General features: G+C 52.7%; 1 protein-coding gene across 1 annotated transcript in view; it reads left to right on the top strand.

The window, feature by feature from the left end:
- The window catches only part of CD99L2 (CD99 molecule like 2), a 34,141-nt gene extending 12,310 nt beyond the window's left edge, over nt 1-21,831 (top strand). Inside the window, exons 2-11 of the mRNA XM_068412031.1 lie at nt 4,626-4,691; nt 7,984-8,022; nt 9,470-9,565; nt 10,395-10,475; nt 11,452-11,544; nt 13,669-13,731; nt 14,811-14,846; nt 14,943-15,062; nt 17,451-17,516; nt 17,957-21,831. Of these exons, the coding sequence (XP_068268132.1) occupies nt 4,626-4,691; nt 7,984-8,022; nt 9,470-9,565; nt 10,395-10,475; nt 11,452-11,544; nt 13,669-13,731; nt 14,811-14,846; nt 14,943-15,062; nt 17,451-17,516; nt 17,957-18,021 (725 nt within the window). The 3' untranslated portion in view covers nt 18,022-21,831. The remainder of the gene's footprint in view (nt 1-4,625; nt 4,692-7,983; nt 8,023-9,469; nt 9,566-10,394; nt 10,476-11,451; nt 11,545-13,668; nt 13,732-14,810; nt 14,847-14,942; nt 15,063-17,450; nt 17,517-17,956) is intronic.
- The last annotated feature ends 107 nt before the right edge of the window (nt 21,832-21,938 follow it).

Raw genomic sequence — 21,938 nt, 5'->3', positions numbered from 1 at the left:
AGGTGCCAGCACAGCCGTGGGTGCCAACACTGTAACTCAGAGCCGAAATAACGGGGCTGGTCGCTGGGGAGACCCTGGTGCATTCGCTTTCCTCCTGCCCTCCCTCCCGCTGCATCGCTCCTAAGGCAGATGCATAAAAGTTGGGCACTTTGAATTACTTCCCACTGCCCTTGTACCTGCTTTGCATTCTCCCGTGATCTCCCGGGCTGTCAATCTCGTGCCGTTGCGGGCTCTCAATTCCCAGGGAAGCCAAACATGTATATATTGCACAAAGAGATCCGTGGGCTGGTGCTAAGAATGGAACACACCTCGCTCCGAGTGCTGCAGACGGCCTAGCGATGTGCTGGGGGTGAGTTATGATACTGTAATTCAGGCTTTGTCAAACAGCGGGGCTTAATTAGAATATATATATAATTGTAAAAACTAAAAAGCTGACGAGTACAATTGTGCGTTTGAGCTGCCTGCTACAGAAAATAATGAGGAGAGAATACATTAAGGCACAAAACCCTTCTGCCTTCAAAGAGCAGCCAGCTCTGATTAAAAACACCCCGGCAAGGTGAGGGGAAGCGGCGAGAGGCGGGGGGGCCCACGGTGCCAGCTCGGCCATAACTCTCACCTTGGTTTTACAGCTTCCATCCGTCGCAGCTGCAGCCTTGGGGTCCCCCCACCTCCCTACTCTGGTGTTGGGGGATTCGTATTAGGTACCACGAGATGTCCCGGTTCCCCCAGTTTCTTTTGATTAAAGAAAAATATGGAAAACACGTCTCGTTTGCCCATTCCCCGCCCCCCACCATAGACCTGCGGTCCTGCAGATGCTACAGCACCCTTGGCCAGCCGGCACGCAGCGCTTGAATTGCCTCCTGGCCACCCCCGGGGGTGTGCATTTGCTCCCAGCAGCCAGGGACAAGAGTTCTTCCAAGGACCCAGTGCAAGGGTGGAGAAAAAAAAACCCTCCAACTAGTCTAGTCATCAGCCCCGGCAAAGATCCCATACTGCTCCCTAACACCGAGCAACCAGTGGAGGATGACTTTGTGTATCAGTGGGTTTATAGTGGTTTTATGTATAAAACCTATATATATATATATCTCTCAGTGGGTTTATATTTCCCAAAGAAGGGCAGCGAAGCTGGTGAAGGGTCTAGAGCACAAGTGTGATGAGGAGCGGCTGAGGGAACTGGAGGTGTTTAGCCTGGAGAAAAGGAGGCTGAGGGGAGACCTTATTGCTGTATACAAGTACCTGAAAGGAGAGTGTAGCAAGGTGGGGATCAGTCTCTTCTCCCAGGTAACAAGCAATAGGACAAAGAGGAAATGACCTCAAGTTGCATCAGGGGAAGTTTAGATGGGATATTAAGAAAAATTTCTTCACAGAAAGGGTTATCAAGTGTTGGAACAGGCTGCCCAGGGAAGTGGTGGAGTCACCATCCCTGGAGGTATTTAAAAGACGAGTAGATGTGGTGCTGAGGGACATGGTTTAGTGGTGGCCTTGGCAGTGCCAGGTTAACGGTTGGACTCAATGATCTTAAAGGTCCTTTCCAACCAAAATGATTCTGTGATTCTGACGCTATAGTCCTGTATCAGGTTGCAGGCACCCTGGGTATGTCCTACAGGGGAGGTGGAACATCAGGGTGGGCATGACAAACACCTCTGCAACTCAGGAGCGGGCTGCTTATGAGCTCTGGTATGTAGGAACATGCCCCAGCTTCTCCCAGAGAGCACAGACCCTTAATATAAAGACACTCTGTGCTGTGTTGGGTTCCCATCAGAGGATGGGCTTTGGGAGCCCCATTCCTCCAGCGATCACAGAGCAGAACCAGGGCCCCAGGAGCAAAGGGATTTGCCCGAGGCAGCGCAGGGAGCAGCAGTGCTGCCTCCCAAAAAACTGCGTTTGCGAGGTAAACACGCGTACTGAGCGCTGGCTGGGCTTTAGCGTCTGGCTATGAAGTGCCGGGTTTGTTACCACGTAATAACTTAATAGAAAAATAAGGAGGAGAGCGTTGAGCTCTTACCTGTTGGAGCGAGCAGGCGAATTTGCGTGGCTGTGATGGCAGCGCTCGGTTATTGATCTGTAAAAGGTGTCACACGTCTCTGTAACACCCTTTGCAAGAAATAAAGATGTTGTCAGCTGCAATTAACTGGCGATCTATTATTAATCCTTGCCAACGCCTAGGGGATTCCTGGGCTTAAATTACCCTGGAAAAGGATCTCAGGTTTGCTGTGGGCAGCGGTGGGAAAGCCCTGGGAAATGGGCTGTGCCGAGCGCCGTGGCTCCTAGGGCAGGTCGTACCGGGTGATTCAGCGCGTGGTCACTTCTCCTGAACTTTGTGCACGCCTCTGCCCAGTGAGGGGGATCCCCCGGGGTGCAGCTGCAGCCCAGGACACGTTAGCGGTTGCTGTTTTACATCAGCCCTATAAGGATGGAGGGCCCTGAGCATCTTTCACCCCACCCCGGACCTACCGGTGTGCCCGCTGGCTCTTTGGAGGATGGTTTGGGAAGGAGCACCCTCCCCTCATCCCATGGGGAGGGATGCCAAGGGGAGCCGTCCCCAAACCCGGGGAGGTGTAGGTGCTGCTCAGCCGGCAGGGCCGGTGAGCCCCCCAAAGCCAAGCAGCGGGGAGCCCATTTTTCGAGGAACTCACATTCCCTGCAGGGCCCGTCACCCTGCCGGGGGAGTGTCTCCGTGCAGCCCCATGCCCCTCATAGCCCTTCAGCAGAAGAACAGGTGAGCTGCACACCCCACCCTGGGGATACCCGCTCCCCCTCACTTTGGATTTGGTCTCCTACATCAAAGGTGACACACGGAGAGGATGCGCTGTGCAGTGAATCGGTGCCCTTAACATCTACTTAATCACAAGAGCAGGGGGAGTGGGGAGAGAGGGAAGGGACGGCTCCTGGCACACCAATGCGAGTCTTGGTGCTGCCACCGTGTCCCTCCTGCCAGCTCGCCCTGCCCGCTGCACGGGCAGGGGGAACCGAAACGCAAGGCGGCGACGGCGCATTTCCCCGGTCGGGTTTGTCAGCGCTTCCCCTCCCGCCAGAGACGCGCCAGTTTTCCCCTCGCGCCTTTTTTTAAACACAGTTTAAAATAGAAAGACAAGAATGACGGAGCCCCACTGGTTCCTGAAAATCCTGTAAAGGCTGGGGAAAACACTGTGCTGGGAAGGCGAGCCTGCGTGCAATTGCTGGAGTAGGAAGCTCGGGACAGTTGGCCACCACAGTAACAAGCTTGTGGGGTCTCAGCAGGGACTCACTGGGGGTTCGGCAGCACCTCGTGCAGGCGCTGGAGCGGGGCAGGGGTGTTCGCAGCGCTGGGGATGGTCTTGCGTGTCCCTTCCTTAGCTCCTTTGCGCTGACAGACCACACGATAACCTGCGGCTTCATCTGGGCTGTTGGAGCGGGAGAGCATCGCCTGTCTCAAGGTGCCAATATTTCGCCAGCAATAAGGCCCGAGAGGCAAATATTTTGGGGGGGCTGAGGGTGCCAAGCACAGCCCCGCTGCCCTGGGCGAGGAGCTCCGTGGATTTTGTACCGTGGCAAATGAAACGAGATGGAATGTATAAGTGAGCCAGGGCTGGAGGTGTTGCAGTACTTAGTGACCGCTATCCGTAGAAGTTTTTCGCCGAAATGCTGATACCTGCTTTCTGATGGACTGGTGCCTTCCCGGTGTTATTATCCTTGTCAGTAAAGCTTTAAATTTATTCATGAAGCACGCCGGAGCTCAGGTGGCAATAGCTAAATCCATTTAGCAGTAGGAAGAAGAGGAAAGCCATTTTAATGTTCTCTTGCAGTGCTGCAGTACTTAGCAAACCCAAAGGATATTAATTACTCAGCATGCTCTGCGATGTAAAAGCGTGAATTTATCAAGACAAATACATTCAGAACTAGGGTAAGTCAACAGTAATTAACGCAACGTGAAAAAAAAAGGCAGAGAAAGGAAGGATTAGCTGGCCCTATCGCAGGAGAACACGGCGTAGCACCGAGTTATCCCCGGGATATTATAAAGTGAGTTGTGGTGAGGCATCTCTAACAACAACAACAAAAAAATCTGCCTGTGCCTGTCAGGTGTGTCCCTGGGCTGGGGGTTTGGTCCTGGTTTGCGTTACCAAGGCAGGATGATGCGGGCGGTCTCTGACACGCTGAGCTGTGCTTGGCAGCCAGCGGCAGCGTTTCCATACGGAGCCTTTGATGTTGGAAGGCGCTTGCGAAGGAGAGGTGCGCAGGGCTTTTTGTTTGTTTGTTTTTCACCGGGTTTGTCTGCGCTGTCCCAATGTTTTCATGGTGTTTAGCAAACATATAATCGTGAGCGCAGCCACGGATGAGTGGCAGCTCGGGAGATGAATGGGTAGGCTCTCCTTGACAAATTTAAGCGTAGCGTGTGTTTTTATACCACATCCATTAGGGCAGACAAATGGAAAATCCAGAGATGACTGCTCTGCAATTTTAACAGTCACAGCGTTCGGCGAAGGCTGATGTCTTCCTCATCACTGATGATGGGTCTGGTTCAGAAAAAAGGAGAAAACCCTCTAAAAACTAAAGCGATTTGAGCAAACGAGTCCAGACGCGCCACGTTTAAAGGCAGTTCACTTTGTGCAGAGTGAGTACAACCAGTGCTGATTCTTTGCCTCCAGGTCATGGGGACGGCCCAGATGACTTCAGCCTAGAAGATGCCCTGTATGACCTCACCACCAAGCGACGTAAGTCCCGTTCATTTATTCTTTTAAAGAGGAGAAAACAAATGGATGTTAATAGATGCAATTTGTTCTTTGGGATCTGATGCTGGTGGGAGGGTGGTGGAACGTACGGGCTGCCCGGGGCGATGCAGATCCGGGCTGGGGACAGGTGGGACTGAGGATGGTTCTGGAGAAGCTGGTTGTTGACCTTGTGCCCTTCGTGCTCTGGTTCCCGTGAGCAAACCGCAGAGGCACACTGATGCTTTCACGTAGCAACACCACTGAACACGTCGGTTTGGCTTCCTTGCATGAGTTAGTAACACCTGCCATCAAACGTGACCCTGTTTGCCTGGAAGCTGCCGCGTTAACCGCTCTCCTGCTCCAGACGGTGAGGGCAACCCCGTGAGCCCGGCCGGGCAGGGGCAGCGCCAGGTCCTTCCCTGGTCCCACTGCAATGTGATGCCCGGGGAAAGCAAACGGCGCGTTGGGTGGTTGTTTTGCTGCACTTAATTTAAAGTGCAACCTGTCAGTTAAAGGAAGCTCATCTCTGAAGGAGGTGCCTTGCTGCTGGCCTGCTGGTGTTTAATATTTGGGTGGGAAATATATAATTTGTATGTAAGTTGTGTTGCTGAGGGCAACGCAGTGCCTGGCAGAAACAGCGGCGAGGTCAGTGGTCCGGCGAGGGGTTTGCACCACCCTGGGGGAGGGAATTCAGCAGAGCAGCTCTCATTTTACACCCAAAAGAGAGAACCTCACCGCCCGCACTGCAGCTGATGGGAGGAGGCTCACCTCCCTCCCAGGGGCACCTCGCACGCCTCCCCGCAGCGCCGAGGGTTTGAAACCTCTTAACTTTATAGTCTAACAACACACAGACACTTGTGCTGTGTTACGTTGGAGTTTATATGGAAATAAAGAGTCAGGATGCTCCGTGTGTCCCTCCCGCGGCATGCCAGGTTCAGCAGGAGGGGGATAGGATGGGCCATGGGGTATCGGACTTGGTCACAGGTCTGAGGGATCTCAGCTAGGATTTTGCAAGCCCTTTAATACAGTATGTGAGGAGACCTGGTTAGAAATGCCTAATGGCCACCTCGTGCAGAGGGAAAGCAGCGTTTCCCCAGGCTGGAGTCCCAGCTGTGAGCGGAGAGAAGAGGCAGCGCTGTCCCTGCAGCCTCCTTGGCTGCTGCATCACGCTCTGGACTTCATCATAGAATCACAGAATCATTTTGGTTGGAAAGGACCTTTAAGATCATTGAGTCCAACTGTTAACCCAGCACTGCCAAGTCCACCACTAAACCGTGTCCCTCAGCACCACATCTGCACGGCTTTTAAATCCCTCCAGGGATGGTGACTCCACCACTTCCCTGGGCAGCCTGTTCTAGTGCTTGACAACCCTTTCAGTGAATAAATTTTTCCTGATATCCAATCTAAGCCTCCCCTGGCACAACTTGAGGCCGTTTCCTCTTGTCCTATCACTTGCTACCTGGGAGAAGAGACCGACACCCTCCTCGCTACACCCTCCTTTCAGGTGATTGTAGAGAGCGATAAGGTCACCCCTCAGCCTCCTTTTATCCAGACTAAACACCCCCAGGTCCCTCAGCCGTTCCTTGTCACACTGTGCTCTAGACCCTCCACCAGCTTTGTTGCCCTTCTCTGGACTCACTCCAGCACCTCAATGTCTGTCTTGTAGTGAGGGGCCCAAAACTGAAAACAGTATTCGAGGTGCGGCCTCACCAGTGACAAGCACAGAGGGACGATCCCTGCCCTAGTCCTGCTGGCCACACTATTTCTGATACAAGCCAGGATGCTGTTGGCCTTCTTGGCCACCTGGGCACACTGCTGGCTCACATTCAGCCAGCCATCGACCAACACCCCCAGGTCCTTTTCCGCCAGGCAGCTTTCCAGCCACTCTTCCCCAAGCCTGTAGCGTTGCCTGGGGTTGTTGTGAGCCAAGTGCAGGACCCGACACTTGGCCTTGTTGACCCTCATACAGTTGGCCTTGGCTCAGCAATCACATCAGCCCTGGAATAAAAGCAAACGAAGGGTGTGGAGTCGGGTCACATCAAACCGTACCGGCACACTGGAAACGCAGCCCAGCAGAAGCACTCTGGTATTCAGAGACGCAAATGGAAATTAATGGGAATAGAGCAGCCACAACTCTTGCTCATAATTTATTCATATACTTGGTAGCTCTAGCCACTATTAATAGATGGTGGTTTACAGGGGGTGAAAAAAATAAATAATCAATCCCCCCTCCACGAAGGCTGACTGTAGCTTGTTTTAGCCCAGGAGCAGCCAGGGGAGCTGGGATCTGAGCATCAGGGTGTCACCAGAATTCCCCCAGCTGACAGGGAACCTCCCGTCCATAATGCAGCACCAGAAATCCTCTGTCATTTAACTAACTGACCGGGCAGGGGCCAACAAAACGTTGGCAGCTTACTCTTGTTTTCCACGCTGTTCTGTGCAGTATCTGTCCTTGCTCTGTTTGCTGCTGTCTCCAGGAGCCTGAATTCGTAGCGGTTGATTACAGAATCACAGAATCGTCTTGGTTGGAAAGGACCTTTAAGATCATCGAGTCCAACCATTAACCTAACGCTACCAAGTCAACCACTAAACAATATCCCTAAACAATATTGCTCAGCAGCACATCTACTCATCTTCTAAATACCTCCAGGGATGGTGACAAAACCGCTTCCCTGGGCAGCCTGTTCCAATGCTTGACAACCCTTTCCACGAAGAAATTACAGTTCCCTCCTTTCCGCCTGCCCGGAGGCAGCATTTGCCCCCAACGCAGCCATGCCCTGCGGAGCTCTGGGCCTGATCCTGCACGGGGCCGCAGCCCCTCGCCCTCCTGCCCGGGCAGTCCTGCTCCAAGGCCACGCACCCTCCGCGTGGGAGGTTTCACGGCTCTGGGCTCCCAGTTCACAAACGCAGACCAACGATGGTCAGTTGGAAGGGGACAGGAGAAGGGGCAATGGGCACAAACTGAAACATGGGAAGTTCCATATGAATACGAGGAAAAACTTCTTTACTTTGAGGGTGCCAGAGCCCTGGAACAGGCTGCCCAGGGAGGGTGGGGAGTCTCCTTCTCTGGAGATATTCAAAACCCTCCTGGACACGACCCTGTGCAAAGTGCTCTGGGTGACCCTGCTTTGGCAGGGGGTTGGACTAGATGATCTCCAGAGGTCCCTTCCAACCCCAGCCGTTCTGTGATTCTGTGAAAGCTCGTGGTGAAATCTTTGCTATTTATCCTCAAACCAGAAGTGACACATACTCGGTGATGCCCATGACTAACATTTTCCTCCCTCTTTTGTCACAGCCACTCCCAAGGGACCCAGAAAGCCATCAGGTGGGACAGGTGAGACCTTCTTGCGGGTGTATCATTTAAGCACAGCACTGGATTTGCTTCCCACAGGGGTTTGAACCATGCGAGCCCCCTCCATGGGCTGTGTGCATGCAGCTGGGTGCCGCTGCCTTAGCAGAGGCTTTGGGACACCTTTGCTCGCGTGTGGGAAAGCTGGTGCCGGCGTGCGTACGTGCCCTCCTCCCGTACGACCAAAGTCAACGCGATGTTGATATTTCTGTCTGTGCTGAAGGCGAGTGGCAGTGCAGCATTTACGGCCAAGGCTGAATTTCGCACACTTTGCAGTCTCCTAATGGAAAAGACACAAATCACCGCTCAACTGCGCACGGGCTTTTGTTTCTGGCTGCGTGGTGCCTGCTAGCTTTCCTTCCAGGAGGGAGCCCAGAGCATATTTTCCTTCCTTTTTTTTTTGTCACCAAGATACCCCTGACCTCCACAGAAGGCTCCAGCCTGGTGACATTTCCCCATCCAGGGAAAAATGTCTCTCCGACTTTTTGTGCCCGTTGGCCATCCTGGCTGGCCAGCTCCACAGCACCTGCCCCAGTTGAGGAAGGTCCCTTAAATTCACCCAAGTTTCATCGGCGGCAGCTCCCCTGGCTGAACACACCTACTTAAATATAGCGCAGTCACAGGAGCCGAGGGTTGCTCAACCCCGACGGAGGAGCCTGAAATAAACTGCAGCGGGGAAGCGCTCGGGAGTGAACCCGCTCGCCCCTGCGTGAAGGTCTTGGCACAAATTAAAGCAAATGTGACCGTCCAGCTCCTCGGTGGCCGTGGTCCTCGCTAGGGACTAGAAAAGCCAAGTGCCAGAAGCACACGCAGGGCTTTGTTGTTTGGATGCAGCCCAAGCGAGAGGCTGTTCGATCCAATATGCTCCCCGGGAAATGGACACATGCCGAGGCCGAGGCTTCGTCTTGGCGAGTTTCTTCTTCCCCGGGGAGTGCTCTTGGGTTGAGTGATGGCACCGAGGGGCTCCCATGGCACGTTCCTGTGCCCTGGCCTCATCTCCCGTGCATGCTCCGCTCAGCCCAGGGTGGCTCACGGGTGACCGTGCAGGGAGCAGAGCGGGTCCCAGCCACTGGCTCCATCCCCACAGTGTGTTCTCGTCTGCAGCCTCCACCTCTTGGGAGATGCTGCAGGAGACCAGCAGGTCTCCCCGAAAACTCATTATTTTGGGTTTGCTTGGGCTGGGTGGATGGGGAGAGTTAAACGATGGCCAGGCTGATGGGAAGGCTCTGCAGTATGGTTGAGTTTGAGCAGCGGAGCAGCTGGATGCCCTGTTCAGCTCCAGGCTGACGCGGGCGCTGGTGGCCTCCGGCAATGGTGCAGCATTGCTTGCACAGCCCCCGCAGAGCCGCCGCGCGGGGGGTGTGTGCCGAAAGCCTCGCACCCTCCCCACAGACGATGCGGGGTTTGAACGATCCCTTCTCTCCTGCAACAGGCTTTGATTTGGCTGATTACTTTGACACCCCTCTGGAGCCCACCACCAAACCAGCCAAGCCGACGCCGAAGCCCTTCCCCAGGCCAGGGAAGCCAGGTACCGCGGAGCTGCCCCGCACCCCGGGCAGGGTGCACGTGTGCTCGCCTTGGGGCTGCAGGCGGGGAAAAACGTGCCCCGAGGCAGCCGGGAGGCTGAGATCGGGCGTTGACAGATGAGCTCCGGCAAGTTTTGGTGACCACCAATGGGTGACTTTAAAAGGTGACCATCTCCTCCCACTCTGCTGTTGTAGCGAAGCTGGCAGAGGAGATGCTCCAGGCTCTTGCTGAGGTGCCAGGAGGGTCGGCACCAGCATTTAGCCATCCTCTCCCCCTCGCTGCCCGCGCACCCATGCCCGAGCCGTATCGGGGGGCTTCGCCGAGCAGCTTTTGTAAAAGGTTTTAACCAGAACGGAGCCATTTGATGCTGTTAGGTGGGAGATTTCATCATCCAAGTAGCGCATCCTTAAGTATCATTTCTGTGCCTCGTCCCACTCCTGCGTGGCAGGGGCGGCACGGGGCTGCCCTCGGGGTGAGCGGGTGGTGGCGTGTGTCCCCCTGGCAGCGTGGCGGGGGGGAGGATTTTCCTGGTGCCCCTACTCGTCCCCTTCTCAAATTCAAGCCCCACTGACACGTGCCCTGGTGCAGGGGATCCCCGCGAAGGCGCCCACCACCCACACCGAGGGCTTGAGCAACCCCAGGGCACCAACAGGCGGGGGGTGCCCCCAGTGTCAGGGGCACCTGAGGCTGTGGAGAGCCCAGAGCACCAAATCGCCCCAGCGCAGCCCCAGTCACCCTGCGGGGAGGGGGTTCCCCTCCAGTGATCGTCCCAATGCACCTTTGAGAAGGTAACGTCATTTTGGTCTCTTTTTTTTTCCCCCTCCCTTCAGACAACAGCTTTTGGGATGTCATCCGCACCACCACCACCAAGCAGCCAAAAACTACGAGGGCTCCCCCCAAGCACAACCCAGGTGAGGACGAGCTCCCCAGCCCACGCGGCTTCCCCCCGGCTCCGCTGCCGGCGCAGGCAGAGGCTTCGGGATGTGCCGTGACAGTGGCACTGCCCCTCGCCCTGGTATTTCCAGCCTCTAGTTTGTTTGTTCACATGAGACATCTAGGAAAAAAAAAATAAAATAGAAAACCACAGGGTGGACAGGGTATGTTGGCATTGCCCTGCACTTCCCTGGGGTCTCAGTGGCTCCTGGGCTGTTTTGCCTTCCCCTGCCCGTTTCAAGGCTGTGGCTCACTGTCCTCCCCGACACAGCACTGCACCGGGACCCACCGGCACAGCCGTCCTGCGGGCTCAGGGAGCCCCGTCAGCCGGGCGCTTTGCTGCCAGTTCAGAGTTTTGGCAAAAGGCACTCCCAGGTGTGAAGAAATAAATAATCTAATAAATAATAAACTGAGGTACAAGCTGGTGGGAGGGCTGAGGAGCTCAGGCTGGCTGCATGCCATGGTCTTAGCTGTCATTTAGTGATGGCAATAGCTGCTCTGACAGAGCTGGGCTGCTCAGGGCACCAGCTGGGCGGTTCACGGAGGAAAATAACACCAAGAAACCGAGTCACAGGCCGGCACAGCCACCTCCTTCCCCTCCCAGGCATCCCCCCTCCCTGGCACTACTGCTGGCTGGGCCCTCGGGAGTGCCTGTTGGCTCTGACCTTTTCCATCTGCCTTGATCTATCCCATTGCCTGGCGCTCGAGCCGCGGTGTGGACCCTCTCTGTGGGAAGAACACGACATTTCCCAGCGCAGCGGCACGGGGCAGGATGGGTTGGGGAGATCTGCCACGATGCTGCGTAGCGAAACAGGGAGGTGCTTGTGTCGGGGGCTTCATCTCTTTCACCGACACTTTTCCCTGGCAAAGCTGAACATTTCCTGGATTATTAATTAATTGCAGAGTTCCCCAGCCTGTGGCCAGCGCTGCTAACCCCCGCGTTGTTTTTTTTAGCAAAGGATCCTATGGATTTGGACTTGGCTGATGCCCTTGACGATAAGAACGATAGGAAGGATGGTGGGAGGCCGGACATAAGGCCAGGTGAAGGTACGTCAGCTTCCCCTCTCCATCCTACTCGCCACCAGCCACGCTGTCCCCTGGCACCTGCGGGAGATCCTCCCCAGCCCCTTCCCGGGTGCAGGCTCTCCCTGCCAGACCCCCTCCCTGCGAAGTGACAAGACACAACGGCGCTGCCCTCTCCGAGGCTCCTGCCCGCACCCAGCACCCACTGCCCCTGCCTTGCCCGCGCAGAGGGGGACATGTCCGCAGGGGAGCGAAGGAGCCCCCGGCTCGGCGGGGCTCTGCCAAACGACCTGTTGCCTGTCTGCAGGTTTCTTTCCCATTAAATCTCAGTGATTGCGTTAAGTTCCCCCTCGTCCCCGTACCTGACAGCTCTTTAACCGAGGGCGTGTGCTGTTGGGGTTCGCAGTTGTTGCCAGGATGTAAATCTAGCGCAGGCTTAAGTCTTGGCATAACATACGCTATGGCTGGGAGATTTTTTTTTCCATCTCTAAAACGCTCCAGTGAATGAATCATTTGTCTGCAAGGATTGTTCCCTTGAGCACTTGAGCTAGAAAACAGACTTTGCACGGCTAGTTTATTGATGTCGAGATGGCTGTATACCCTGCTCGCAAGTGTAATTAATAGTCAGATATTTTATTAGGTTGTATTAACCAGGTGACTTGTGTGCGCTTTGATACTCTGGGCTTGCTGAGGTTTCGGACTGCTGCAGGAGAGGTTGAGGCGTTGAACCGCTGGAACGTGGCACCGGCCACAAACCAGCACACGCGTTCCCCGGCATCGCTGCGCCCTGGGCTGACCGGGACCTCTCCAGGTTCTGGCATAGTCAGGGTTGTTTGTTTTTTTTTTTGTTTTGTTTTGTTTTTTTTTTTTTACACTCATTACTAAGCCCATAAATCTGTTTTTTGTGGTAAGCTGGTGAACAAGGCAGTCCCTTCCAGGCAGTTCAGGCACAGGGAACCCCTCCCAAGGCGCAGCAGCAGAGCATTTCGTTGGGTCTCTTCTCCCATCACGCGCCTTCCCGCACCCCAAGGCTCCCTCTGGGACCAGACTCAAGGGGTCACACAGCCCCACTCATTCAGCTGTTGATTCCCAGACTCTGTTTCTCTGCACCTATCCAGCACAAATTAAACATTCCCACTACAACCGTGTCCGAGATAACATTTTCACCTGTACGGAGACGTGCTGGTGCTCAGTTCCTCCGCTGAGGTTGCTCTGCCCCTCCGGGAAGGAGGGGAGTCAGCTCCCTGCCTGCAGGGCCCCGGGCCAGGCTGGCACTGCTGGGGGCTCACTGGAGGCACGGCAAGGGGATGCCGGTCCCTGGCAGCACGGCCACCACACACACAAACCACTTCTTCCTCCCTCCTCCACTGCCAGCCAAGGCTGAGGAGCCAAAACTTTTCATGAACTCGTAAATACATCAGTCATTTCAGTTTAAAAAAAAAAAAAAATACTAGTATTTAAACTTTGATTCAGGGGTATTTCTTTCAAACTAGGCTTAAAGTCAATTATTACCTCTTTTACGAGCTTAAAATAATTTTAAGTTAAACATTTTGTTAACATCTGGTAATTGTGAGAGAAGCAGAACTGCTCATTGACCAGTCCCTGTTCTTGCTGGAGATGGAGTAGCCGGCTGACTGGGAGCCACTGGTTTAAATGGGTGTGCAAACCCCTGCTCTGGGCCCTGCGGCACAGAAAGCCCCACACAGTGCTTCAAAACAGCTGGAGAGTTTTAGAGAAAACACTCCAATGGACAGAGCAGCCTCCATCTACCTGGCAGAGAAATGTTTCCCCAGGAGCAGGGGTTTGCAGGAGGCCGGTCCCACCCTGGGCGCGTGATGCTCGCAGGCGGCCCCCACCCAGGATCCCCCAAAAGTCCCGTTTCCAGGCCCTGCCCATCCAGAGGCACTCGGTTTTCGGGATCCCTCACCCCAAGCACGCCACGCGCTGTTTTTCCTCCCCATTGCATTGTTTTCCAGGCAGCTCTGGCTGCATTTGCCCCCCTAGGAGGTGGCTTTGGTGTTTGCTGAGTGACTGTGGCCATGGCAGGCTGGGAGGGCGAGCTCCCCCGCGCCAGCTCTCCACGGGGAAGCCCGTGGCCGTCACCTCCCTTCAGGTGCCGACCATGTTCTGTTCTGGTTGTTTTTAAAGCATTTTCAGATGATGACCTGGCAGGCATCGTGGATGGCGGCTACAGCCCAGACAAGAAGAAAGGTGAGTGGTGACCTATGTATGTTAGTTTGCTTTAGCAGTCGCGTCTCGGGCAATAACCACTGTCTCAGCCAACCTCCTGGAAACCGCCCTGGGCAGAGCAGCACCCACCTTCTCGACAGGGGTGTGCGTGCAGGGAAGGGGGTCTGAGCCGTGGGGCCAGGGGAACACATAGCTTTTGGCCTCCATGGTCACAGCCAGTGGTTGGAGGTGCTTATTTTTGATCCCGTGGAGGCTCTGCAGCTCCAGCTGCCCCCAAGGCAGGCAGGACCTGCATCTCCCCAAAAGCAGATGCCCACCCTGTGCCGTGGGAGGGCACAAGCCTTCGTTTGCCTTCCACCACGCGACTGCCAATGGTTGAAACAAGGAGGAAAACCAGCAACAATCGGATACGCCCGCACGCTTGCAAGGATCCACAGCATTAAATATTAAAGCAGTCAAGTAAAGAGATGAACGCCACAAGCCCAATCAACATTTAATGAGTCCCTGTGCCAAGGACAAACCGCATCAGAGGCATTAATACGATCCTGACCTGCTTCCATAAATGCAGGGTATGAGTGACTCAGTGAGGATGGCAGCTTCCAGCAGGAGCAACTTCTCCTCCCAACCCAGTTTCTCCAAGGAAGGTGACGTTAAAATAGCCTTGCAAGGCCAGTGAAGATGCCCTGACATTACGGAGCCCAGCCAGTCCCCTCCCAGTGACAGCACACGTATGCTGTGTAACTGTCTGGCAGCGTTTCAGTTGTTCTCTTTACACCGAGCGCAGCACAGGAGGGAGGTGAGGGTGACTGTCACACGGGCAGAGGTGTCCCCTGCAGAGCCTCCCCCCAAAGCACGCACAGTGGGAGAGAGGAGCAGCTCCAGACCCCTCTGAGAAACAACGAGCCTCCCCGGGCAGCCAGGCGGAGGTGTGGGGCAGCAGAGATGCCCCATGGGGGCACGTGCTCACCCCCAGCCCGGGGGTGCCCCCGGGCCTGCGCTGCCACCCCTCCCCTGCGTGCCCACTCCCTCCCGCCGTGCCCAGCACGGTGGTGGGTGAGCAGAGGGGCACAGGGCTGCTGACGGGCTTGTGTCTCTTGCAGGTGCCGGGGGCAGCACCGACAACGACTACAGCGGAGGTGGGTACCACCGGGGTGGTGGTGGGATGGGGTGGGGTGGGTGGGTGGTGTGTGTGCCCCCGCCGCACAGCACCCCGCTCTCGCTGTGCCCCACAGGCACTGTGGCGGAGACGGGGACGATCGCCGGCATCGCCAGCGCCCTGGCCATGGCGCTCATCGGTGCCGTCTCCAGCTACATCTCCTACCAGCAGAAGAAGTTCTGCTTCAGCATCCAGCGTAAGCGTCCCCCCCTCACCATGCCGAGCGCCTTGGGGGCACAGAGCGAACACCCACCTATTTGCCACCTGAACCCCGCTGCCATTTCCCAGCCTGGCGACAGGAGGGGGTGTCAGGCATCCAGTGACCTGGAGCTGGCAGAGCAAAGCCCCAACCATGAGTTCTTGAACCCCCTGGCCCCGTCAGGCATTGCACCCACCAGCAGCAACAGCCCCAGCACCCACTGCCCCCCTACAGCCTGCGCACGGCCCCTCGCACGCACCCACACACCGGCACAGCCAAAGACCAAACCACCAACACCCAGCAGGGTCAATAACATGGAAAAAAGCCACCCCAAAATCTCAGCAAGAGGAAAAAAACTTACCAGGCAGCAGCAAAGGAAGCACAGCAGCATCTGCAGCCATGGCAGCCATAGCAGCCATGGGTGGGGTGGGGTGGGGTGGGGTGGGGTGGGGTGGGGTGGGGTGGGGTGGGGTGGGTTGTCCCACCCTCTTGCAGGTGCACAGCAATCACTGCAATTAAGTGCTAATTAAGCAGCAAAGCTTCCTATTCCCAGAAAGCACCTTTTGCACGAGCTGCCCCATGAGGTTGCTCGGTGTCAGCATTGCAGGAGGTGTCCTGACACTGTCACCCCACGGCCCCAACCTGGCCATGGTGGGCTCCTGCAGCCTGTTACGGGGTGGTTGCAAATAGCTGGGGGGATAAAAAAAAGCTCTTTTTAAATTAATCAACTGAAATCTCCTGCCGGTCTCCTTTGCTCTGGGGGAAGGGTGTTTGGGGTTGGAAGTTTCTGCTGGAATCATGCAATTTTCCCAGTTGTGCCTGAAACAAACAGGAGCATTTTGGTAAATTAGATCAGCAGGAAAAGTCAAATGAATGTGATGGAATGAAACACCCTTGTATATTCCCCCCACTTAAATGATATTTTGGCAAGAATAAATAATTAAAAAAAAAAAAAGAGGAAAGGCTTTGATGAGGGGGAAGCTGAGAGACACAAAGCCCCAGAAAGGCAGCAGGAAATTAAAGTTAATTATAAAGGAGGATTAATTTAAGCCATCAGACATGGCATGCTGGGCTAATGTCAGGCCTTGGATGCACTGCAATGCATGACAGAAATCTAAGAGCCGTCAGCCGCTGCAGAAGTGGCTTTTTATTGAAAAACATAAATTGCATTTGGTGTTATCCCAGCAAAACATGTCCTGGGGGAGGCGGCGGGTAAGGACTGCTGGCGTGGGGCATGGAGGGATGCGCGCAGCTTTGTCCCTTTCCCTTGACCTGCTGCGGTGGCGAGGCTGCAGCTCCACAGCTCGGTTTTGAGTCTCCTCTGAGGAGCATTTGCTGATTCCGCTAATGGATGGGTACAACCCTGCCTTGTAATCGCTGTTCCACATTTTCCTTACACCGCCTCTCCTCTCTGGGCCTGCCCTGGTGCTGCTTTGCCCTGGCCCCAGCACCTTTCCCTGCCTCCCTCCTTCCCTGTGAGGAACGAAGGAGCCCCATCAAAACGTGGTGGTGAGGTGTAGTGGGACCCTGCCACACTTCGCACTGCATTTAGATGCAGGTAAAGCTTAGATGGCTGGAAATGGCGTGTTGCATGGCCGCAGCATAGATTGCCTCAGCCCTCCTTTGCGGACCAGCATGGCCCCCTCCCCTTCCCTGGTCCCTCCCTCACGGGACATGGCGGTTAGCACAGCACTCCCGTCTCCATCTCTCTCCAAAGAGGTCCTTTAGAAGAGCTGTAGGGGACGACTGAGGTCCATGGCGCAGCCCAGACAGTCCTGACTCAATCTTCTGCAGCTCTGAGCAAGCGGTGCCACCCCCTTCCCCTCGCACACCCTCTTGCTGCCCCCTTGGCCTGGGCAGCACTTGGTGCAAACCTTGGCAACTTCTTCGCATTGAAATAAGGGATTTTGACACCCCGTCGGGATCCTGCTTCATCACCACAGCCCTGGTCTAAACTGCTTCTTGCAGCTCTGCTTAACTTCACTTTTAATGAGAAGGCTACCATCCGGCTGTGCTCAGGTGCAGCCCCCGATGCACAACAGCCCCGTCCAGAACACGTACCTGCTCCATGCACTTCTTATGCCTTAGCACAGTTATCCTTGCTGCCTCGCATGATAAAGACGAAGCAAGAGGCTCAGACAGAAGGGCTGCTGCTAGAAGCCGTGCCTTCTAGGCGAGCCTCCGCGGTCACTTCAAAATCCAGCAACGCTTTCTCAGCGCTGTTCGTGGTTTGCTGATGTTTCTGTACTGCTCTTAATGCAGAGGAGGTTGCAAAAAGGCATTTGATACAGCAGACGGGCCCTTTACCAGAGGTTTTAAGGCATCAAAACAAATAATTTTTGCTGTCTACCCTCCCATCTCACTCTCTTTATTGTTACTTCTCAGAGGGACTTAACGCGGAATACGTGAAAGGAGAAAACATGGAAGCTGTTGTAAGCGAGGAGCCCCAAGGTGAGACCCTTGCCTTCCTTACCCTCTCTGCGTCCGGCCACAAAAGCAGCTTCACTGAGGGACTTTCTTCAAGTCCCTCGTGCTGTACCGAGCTGCCGTGTCTCTTTGATGAAGACACCACTCAGGTGATGCTGCAGCTGTTTGTGAAACACCCACCGCAGTGTTTTCCCCCTTTATTGCACACAATGGAGAGCCACGGTAAGAGACCAAGGAGCTCGTGCAGCAAACGGTGGCAGTTGATATTTCGCTTTCGTGTTTTCAGCCATCAAGAGTGTCTTACACAAGAGAAGCACGATCCTTCTTTCAGTGACAGATAAATCAAAGCTGCTGCAAAGGCTTTTCCAATGTTAAATACAACAAACCAGTACTGGGCACCCATTGCTTGCGCTCTGGTTCCATCGAGTGCTATTGTACTTACGATTTTTTTTCTTTCTCCCTAGTTAAATATTCAGTACTGGAAACACAGTCAGCAGAACCGCCAAAACAAGACAGTGCGAAGATGTAACGCGTGACCCGGGGCTAAAAAAGAATCAGTCAGCAGCAAATGGAGATCTACGTGTTTGTAATTTAGCTTTCTATTTAATTTGACTCCGAAGCTATTTAATGTGTACTTAGGCTTCAACTGGCTTCTTATTGCTCTAGGCTTTAGGGTTAGAGTGGTAGTATGCTTTTATTTTTTGTAAAGAAGTACATGTTTACATCGAAGTAATATGGTAGGTTTGGTGTCTGGTTGTACACAAACCAACAGAAGGTGCTTCAGGAGCGGTCAGTTTTCCATTAAGGGACAAGGTCTTTTTCAAGGAGCAGAAGAGCTCACAGGGATGAGGACAGTGAAGTGCCTGTAAATAGCAATCCAAAGCAACCCAAAGCCCTTTGTAAAGCACCTCTGGCCGACTTCTGCCATCAGCTACGGGCACGTCACTTCCGACGGCGGTGATGAAAACTGCATGTTTCCTGAGGGTGGGTTGCGGTCCTTGGCGTAGCTGCACCGAGAACTGAAGTGCCTACGGGCAGGGCCTCGGCTGGGGCCTCGGGCGGAGGCAGGTGATTCCCTGCTCCAAAGCCAGGGGTTGAGGATGCTTCACCACGGCGCAGCGCTGGGCTTCTGACCACGTTAAAGGACGTGATTTTCACACCAAGTCATAAGTACAGGTAATATCAGTCAGCGCAGTGTTCACTTCTAGCAAATACCGTTTGAACGCTTGGCTACGCGAGAGATGAGAACGGAGCTGAAGCTGCCAAGCGATACAGTTGGTGTGACACGAGATACCTACATGGTCACAGAAATGAAAACCGAGTGTTTGGATGCTTCCAAGGACAGGTTCAGATCTCATTCATACTGAAACAGATTTAACCCAAAAGAAAATAAACAAAGTAGGTATCTGTTAAGACCTGTAAACACTCACTGCCACAAGAGAAGTCGAGCTTAGCAAGATGCAGTCCCCCACCTTTCCTCCAGTCATTAACACAGCCCTTGAGAGCGCTCCCCAGCACCTGAGGCAGACACAGGACATAAAGCTCCATCCTTTGTGTCACTGACTAACCTTTGAAAAAGGCAGAATCTGCTGAGGGGATGGGTTCTCCATCACCATCCAGTGTGGGGTTTCTGGGACGCATCAGGCTGCGAGCGATGCTCAGCAGGACACTGGGCTGCCGCTGCGACAGCACCCCGATGCCATGGGGGTGCTCGTGCAGCCCTCTTCCATGTTGTGCTACCAGTGTCAAGACCTGGCCTTCACTATGTTGCAAGAATCGGTGTTTATATTTCTAATCCTTCCCCGACCCTTTTTTATCGCTGCTAAAATGCAGATACTACCACTTTCTGATGCATTTATCCAAATCAATGATTGCTTAAAAAGCATGCTCGCAAGTGAAGGAAAATTCACTTCACGTGGTGTAAGAGGTACTCACTAGTTACATACAAACCTGAAATGTGTGTGTTTGGTACTGCTTTGCAAATCTCATATTTTGTGAATGTGTATTAAAAAAAAGCCTTTCAGTTTGATGTACAAACTCACAGCTTTCAGGTAGCCCCTACTCACAGAAGGCCTTGCCAGGAGGTGAAGCAGCCTAGGAGCATTGCTGCCCAACAGCTCGACGTGAAAGGGAATTGCCTAGTAACGTGGTGAAGTATTTTGCAATAGCTGCACAATTCTTTACGCTCTTTTTAACACTTGCATTTTTAAAGCCTTACACTAGCTCTAGTAGAACAGCTACAGTGTTTTATAAGGGAGAAGAGTTTTAGGGATATACGGTGCCTCACGTGTGTTCAGAACACTTAGGCTACAACAATACTGCTATGAGCTACTGCTGCTTCATTCTATGAATGTGTTTGGGTTAGAAAATATTTAATTATTGGCTGCTCGGAGAGTGGACGCAGAGGAAATAGAGGTGGGATACGCTCTGTGTTTGCTTGCTCCCCGAGAAGGATTTCCACGGAGGAAGCGTGGTCTGCAGGATTCGGATCACCACGTGCAGGAGCTCCGATGCCGAGGAAGCCACGCAGCTGCGCTTGTGCATCTCCGTTCCCAAACACCGTCGCCTGTTTTTCTTTCTTAGCCAAACGCATTTGAAAGCTGTAGCATGAAAAATGTTTTTAGAAAGTTATTGTAGATGAAGTGTTACAACACGGCGTTGATGATCCGTGGGAGCCGTTTCCCTAGCTTAGACCAAGTGACCGTAATTCCATTTCTCCTTTTGCTGGTGACCATGTTGTCTGTAGATGCAGATCGTCGGGTTTATTGCACTTCTGTTACCATCCCCGCAGTGTCTGGCTAGTGGACAGTGCAATGGAGTGTCCAGCATTGCTTAAAGAGTATAGCACCTACCCCTCCTTTGGGAAACTCATACACTAGAACATGAGAGAAACATGTGTCTAATTCACAAATACTGCAAGTAACAAAAAAACCAACCAACCAAAAAAAGCTGTTTCACTGAAAAAAAAACCCACCCAATTTTTAGAACTCAGAAGTTGCTTCTGTCCCCAAGGCCTTTTCTATGATTTTGGTGAATACTTAATCCCTTAGAGTAATTTCTAGGTATGTATGTGGAAAACTAGAAATGCACAGTGAAAGGGAACACTTTTTCAAAAATTTTCAGTAACAATTCAAGATCTCTTTCTCTAGGATTTCAAATAGGAAAATGTCGACAAATACTGCAGTAAAGAAATTAAACTTGGTCTTCTCTTCAAAACTGAACAAAAGTCAAAGTCTTATTGTGCTAAATGTCAGTAAAGGCTCAAATTGCTTTTTTATTGCTGTCTGTCTCCTTCTCCATTTGAACTGTCAGACCAGTCTCTGAGAAATAGGGAGTTTATACATCATCTGTATTTTAGGCATTATAGCAAATGAGAGGATTCCCGTGTATTATCTTAGTAGTGATCCAAGTTCTGAAACAACTGACCCAGCACTGACCTCTGTAACTACTTTAATTTAATTACTATCTATTCTCTTTAAATCTGGATACAGAATTTTTAAAAATCCTGCATTTCAGTTTCTGTATACATGGTATGAGCTTTCTCATCCTTTATAAAGAAAGGCCATAAACCACTGAAAACTGTGATTTTTTTTTCCATGACTTCAAAAACTATATATACAGCTGCCTGGAGAGTTTATGTACTACCTGTGCTGTGAGCTCTTGTCACACCTCACTTCAGCTTAACTAAAGTTATTTTTAATAGAAAGGTTCAGAAAAGGTTTCTCAATTATAGAAAAAACAGAATTGAAAGAATTTAACTAGCTCTTGTTTATTCTATCAATTACTTGCATTTTCCTTTGGCAGTACTGTAGGAGTTTCTTCATTTGAGATTTGGCAATACTGTAGTTTGTTTTAGATTCTTCAGTTGAGAATACTCTGACATGAATTTCAGGTATTTTGGCACTATAAACTGAGTCATTTTCATGCAACCCCACTAACAAACCCTTACAAGTGCTGCATTGTCATTCTTAACTACTCATTTGTTGTGATAAAAAGTGGAATTAGTCCATAATACCATTTAAAATTCTGAAAAAGTAAGAGGAGTCGACAGGCTACAGCTTTAAAATCTGCTTCTGCAACAAAGGAGGTTCGGGAACAAATGAAGTTGAGAAACAACAGTATTGTGACATTAGAGAATCTTTCTTTTGAGCAAAGTCCTTACTTTAAAGCAAGGCACGTTGTTTGCTGATGCAGAAGTGATCTATACCAAATGAAGGTTGAATGTTACGCCGTAAGAAAAGAAGATCTGTTTTGCTAATGTGCATGTAAAGATCATGGGGGTAAAAATCAGAATTTGACTACTGTTGGAAAACACCAAATAAAACAAGTTGACTAGTAAGATGTTTTAGACATGATTTTTTTGTGGTTTTCTCATGTTGGAAGGAAATTGCAAACGGTGGGCTATATCCTTATTGTATAGAATCACAGAATGGTTTGGGTTGGAAG

The sequence above is a fragment of the Nyctibius grandis genome, chromosome 13 (genome assembly GCF_013368605.1).
Source record: "Nyctibius grandis isolate bNycGra1 chromosome 13, bNycGra1.pri, whole genome shotgun sequence".
NCBI lineage: Eukaryota > Metazoa > Chordata > Aves > Nyctibiiformes > Nyctibiidae > Nyctibius > Nyctibius grandis.
The sequence above is the reverse complement of the archived record's forward strand: the minus strand, read 5'-3'. Positions and strand labels throughout refer to the sequence as shown.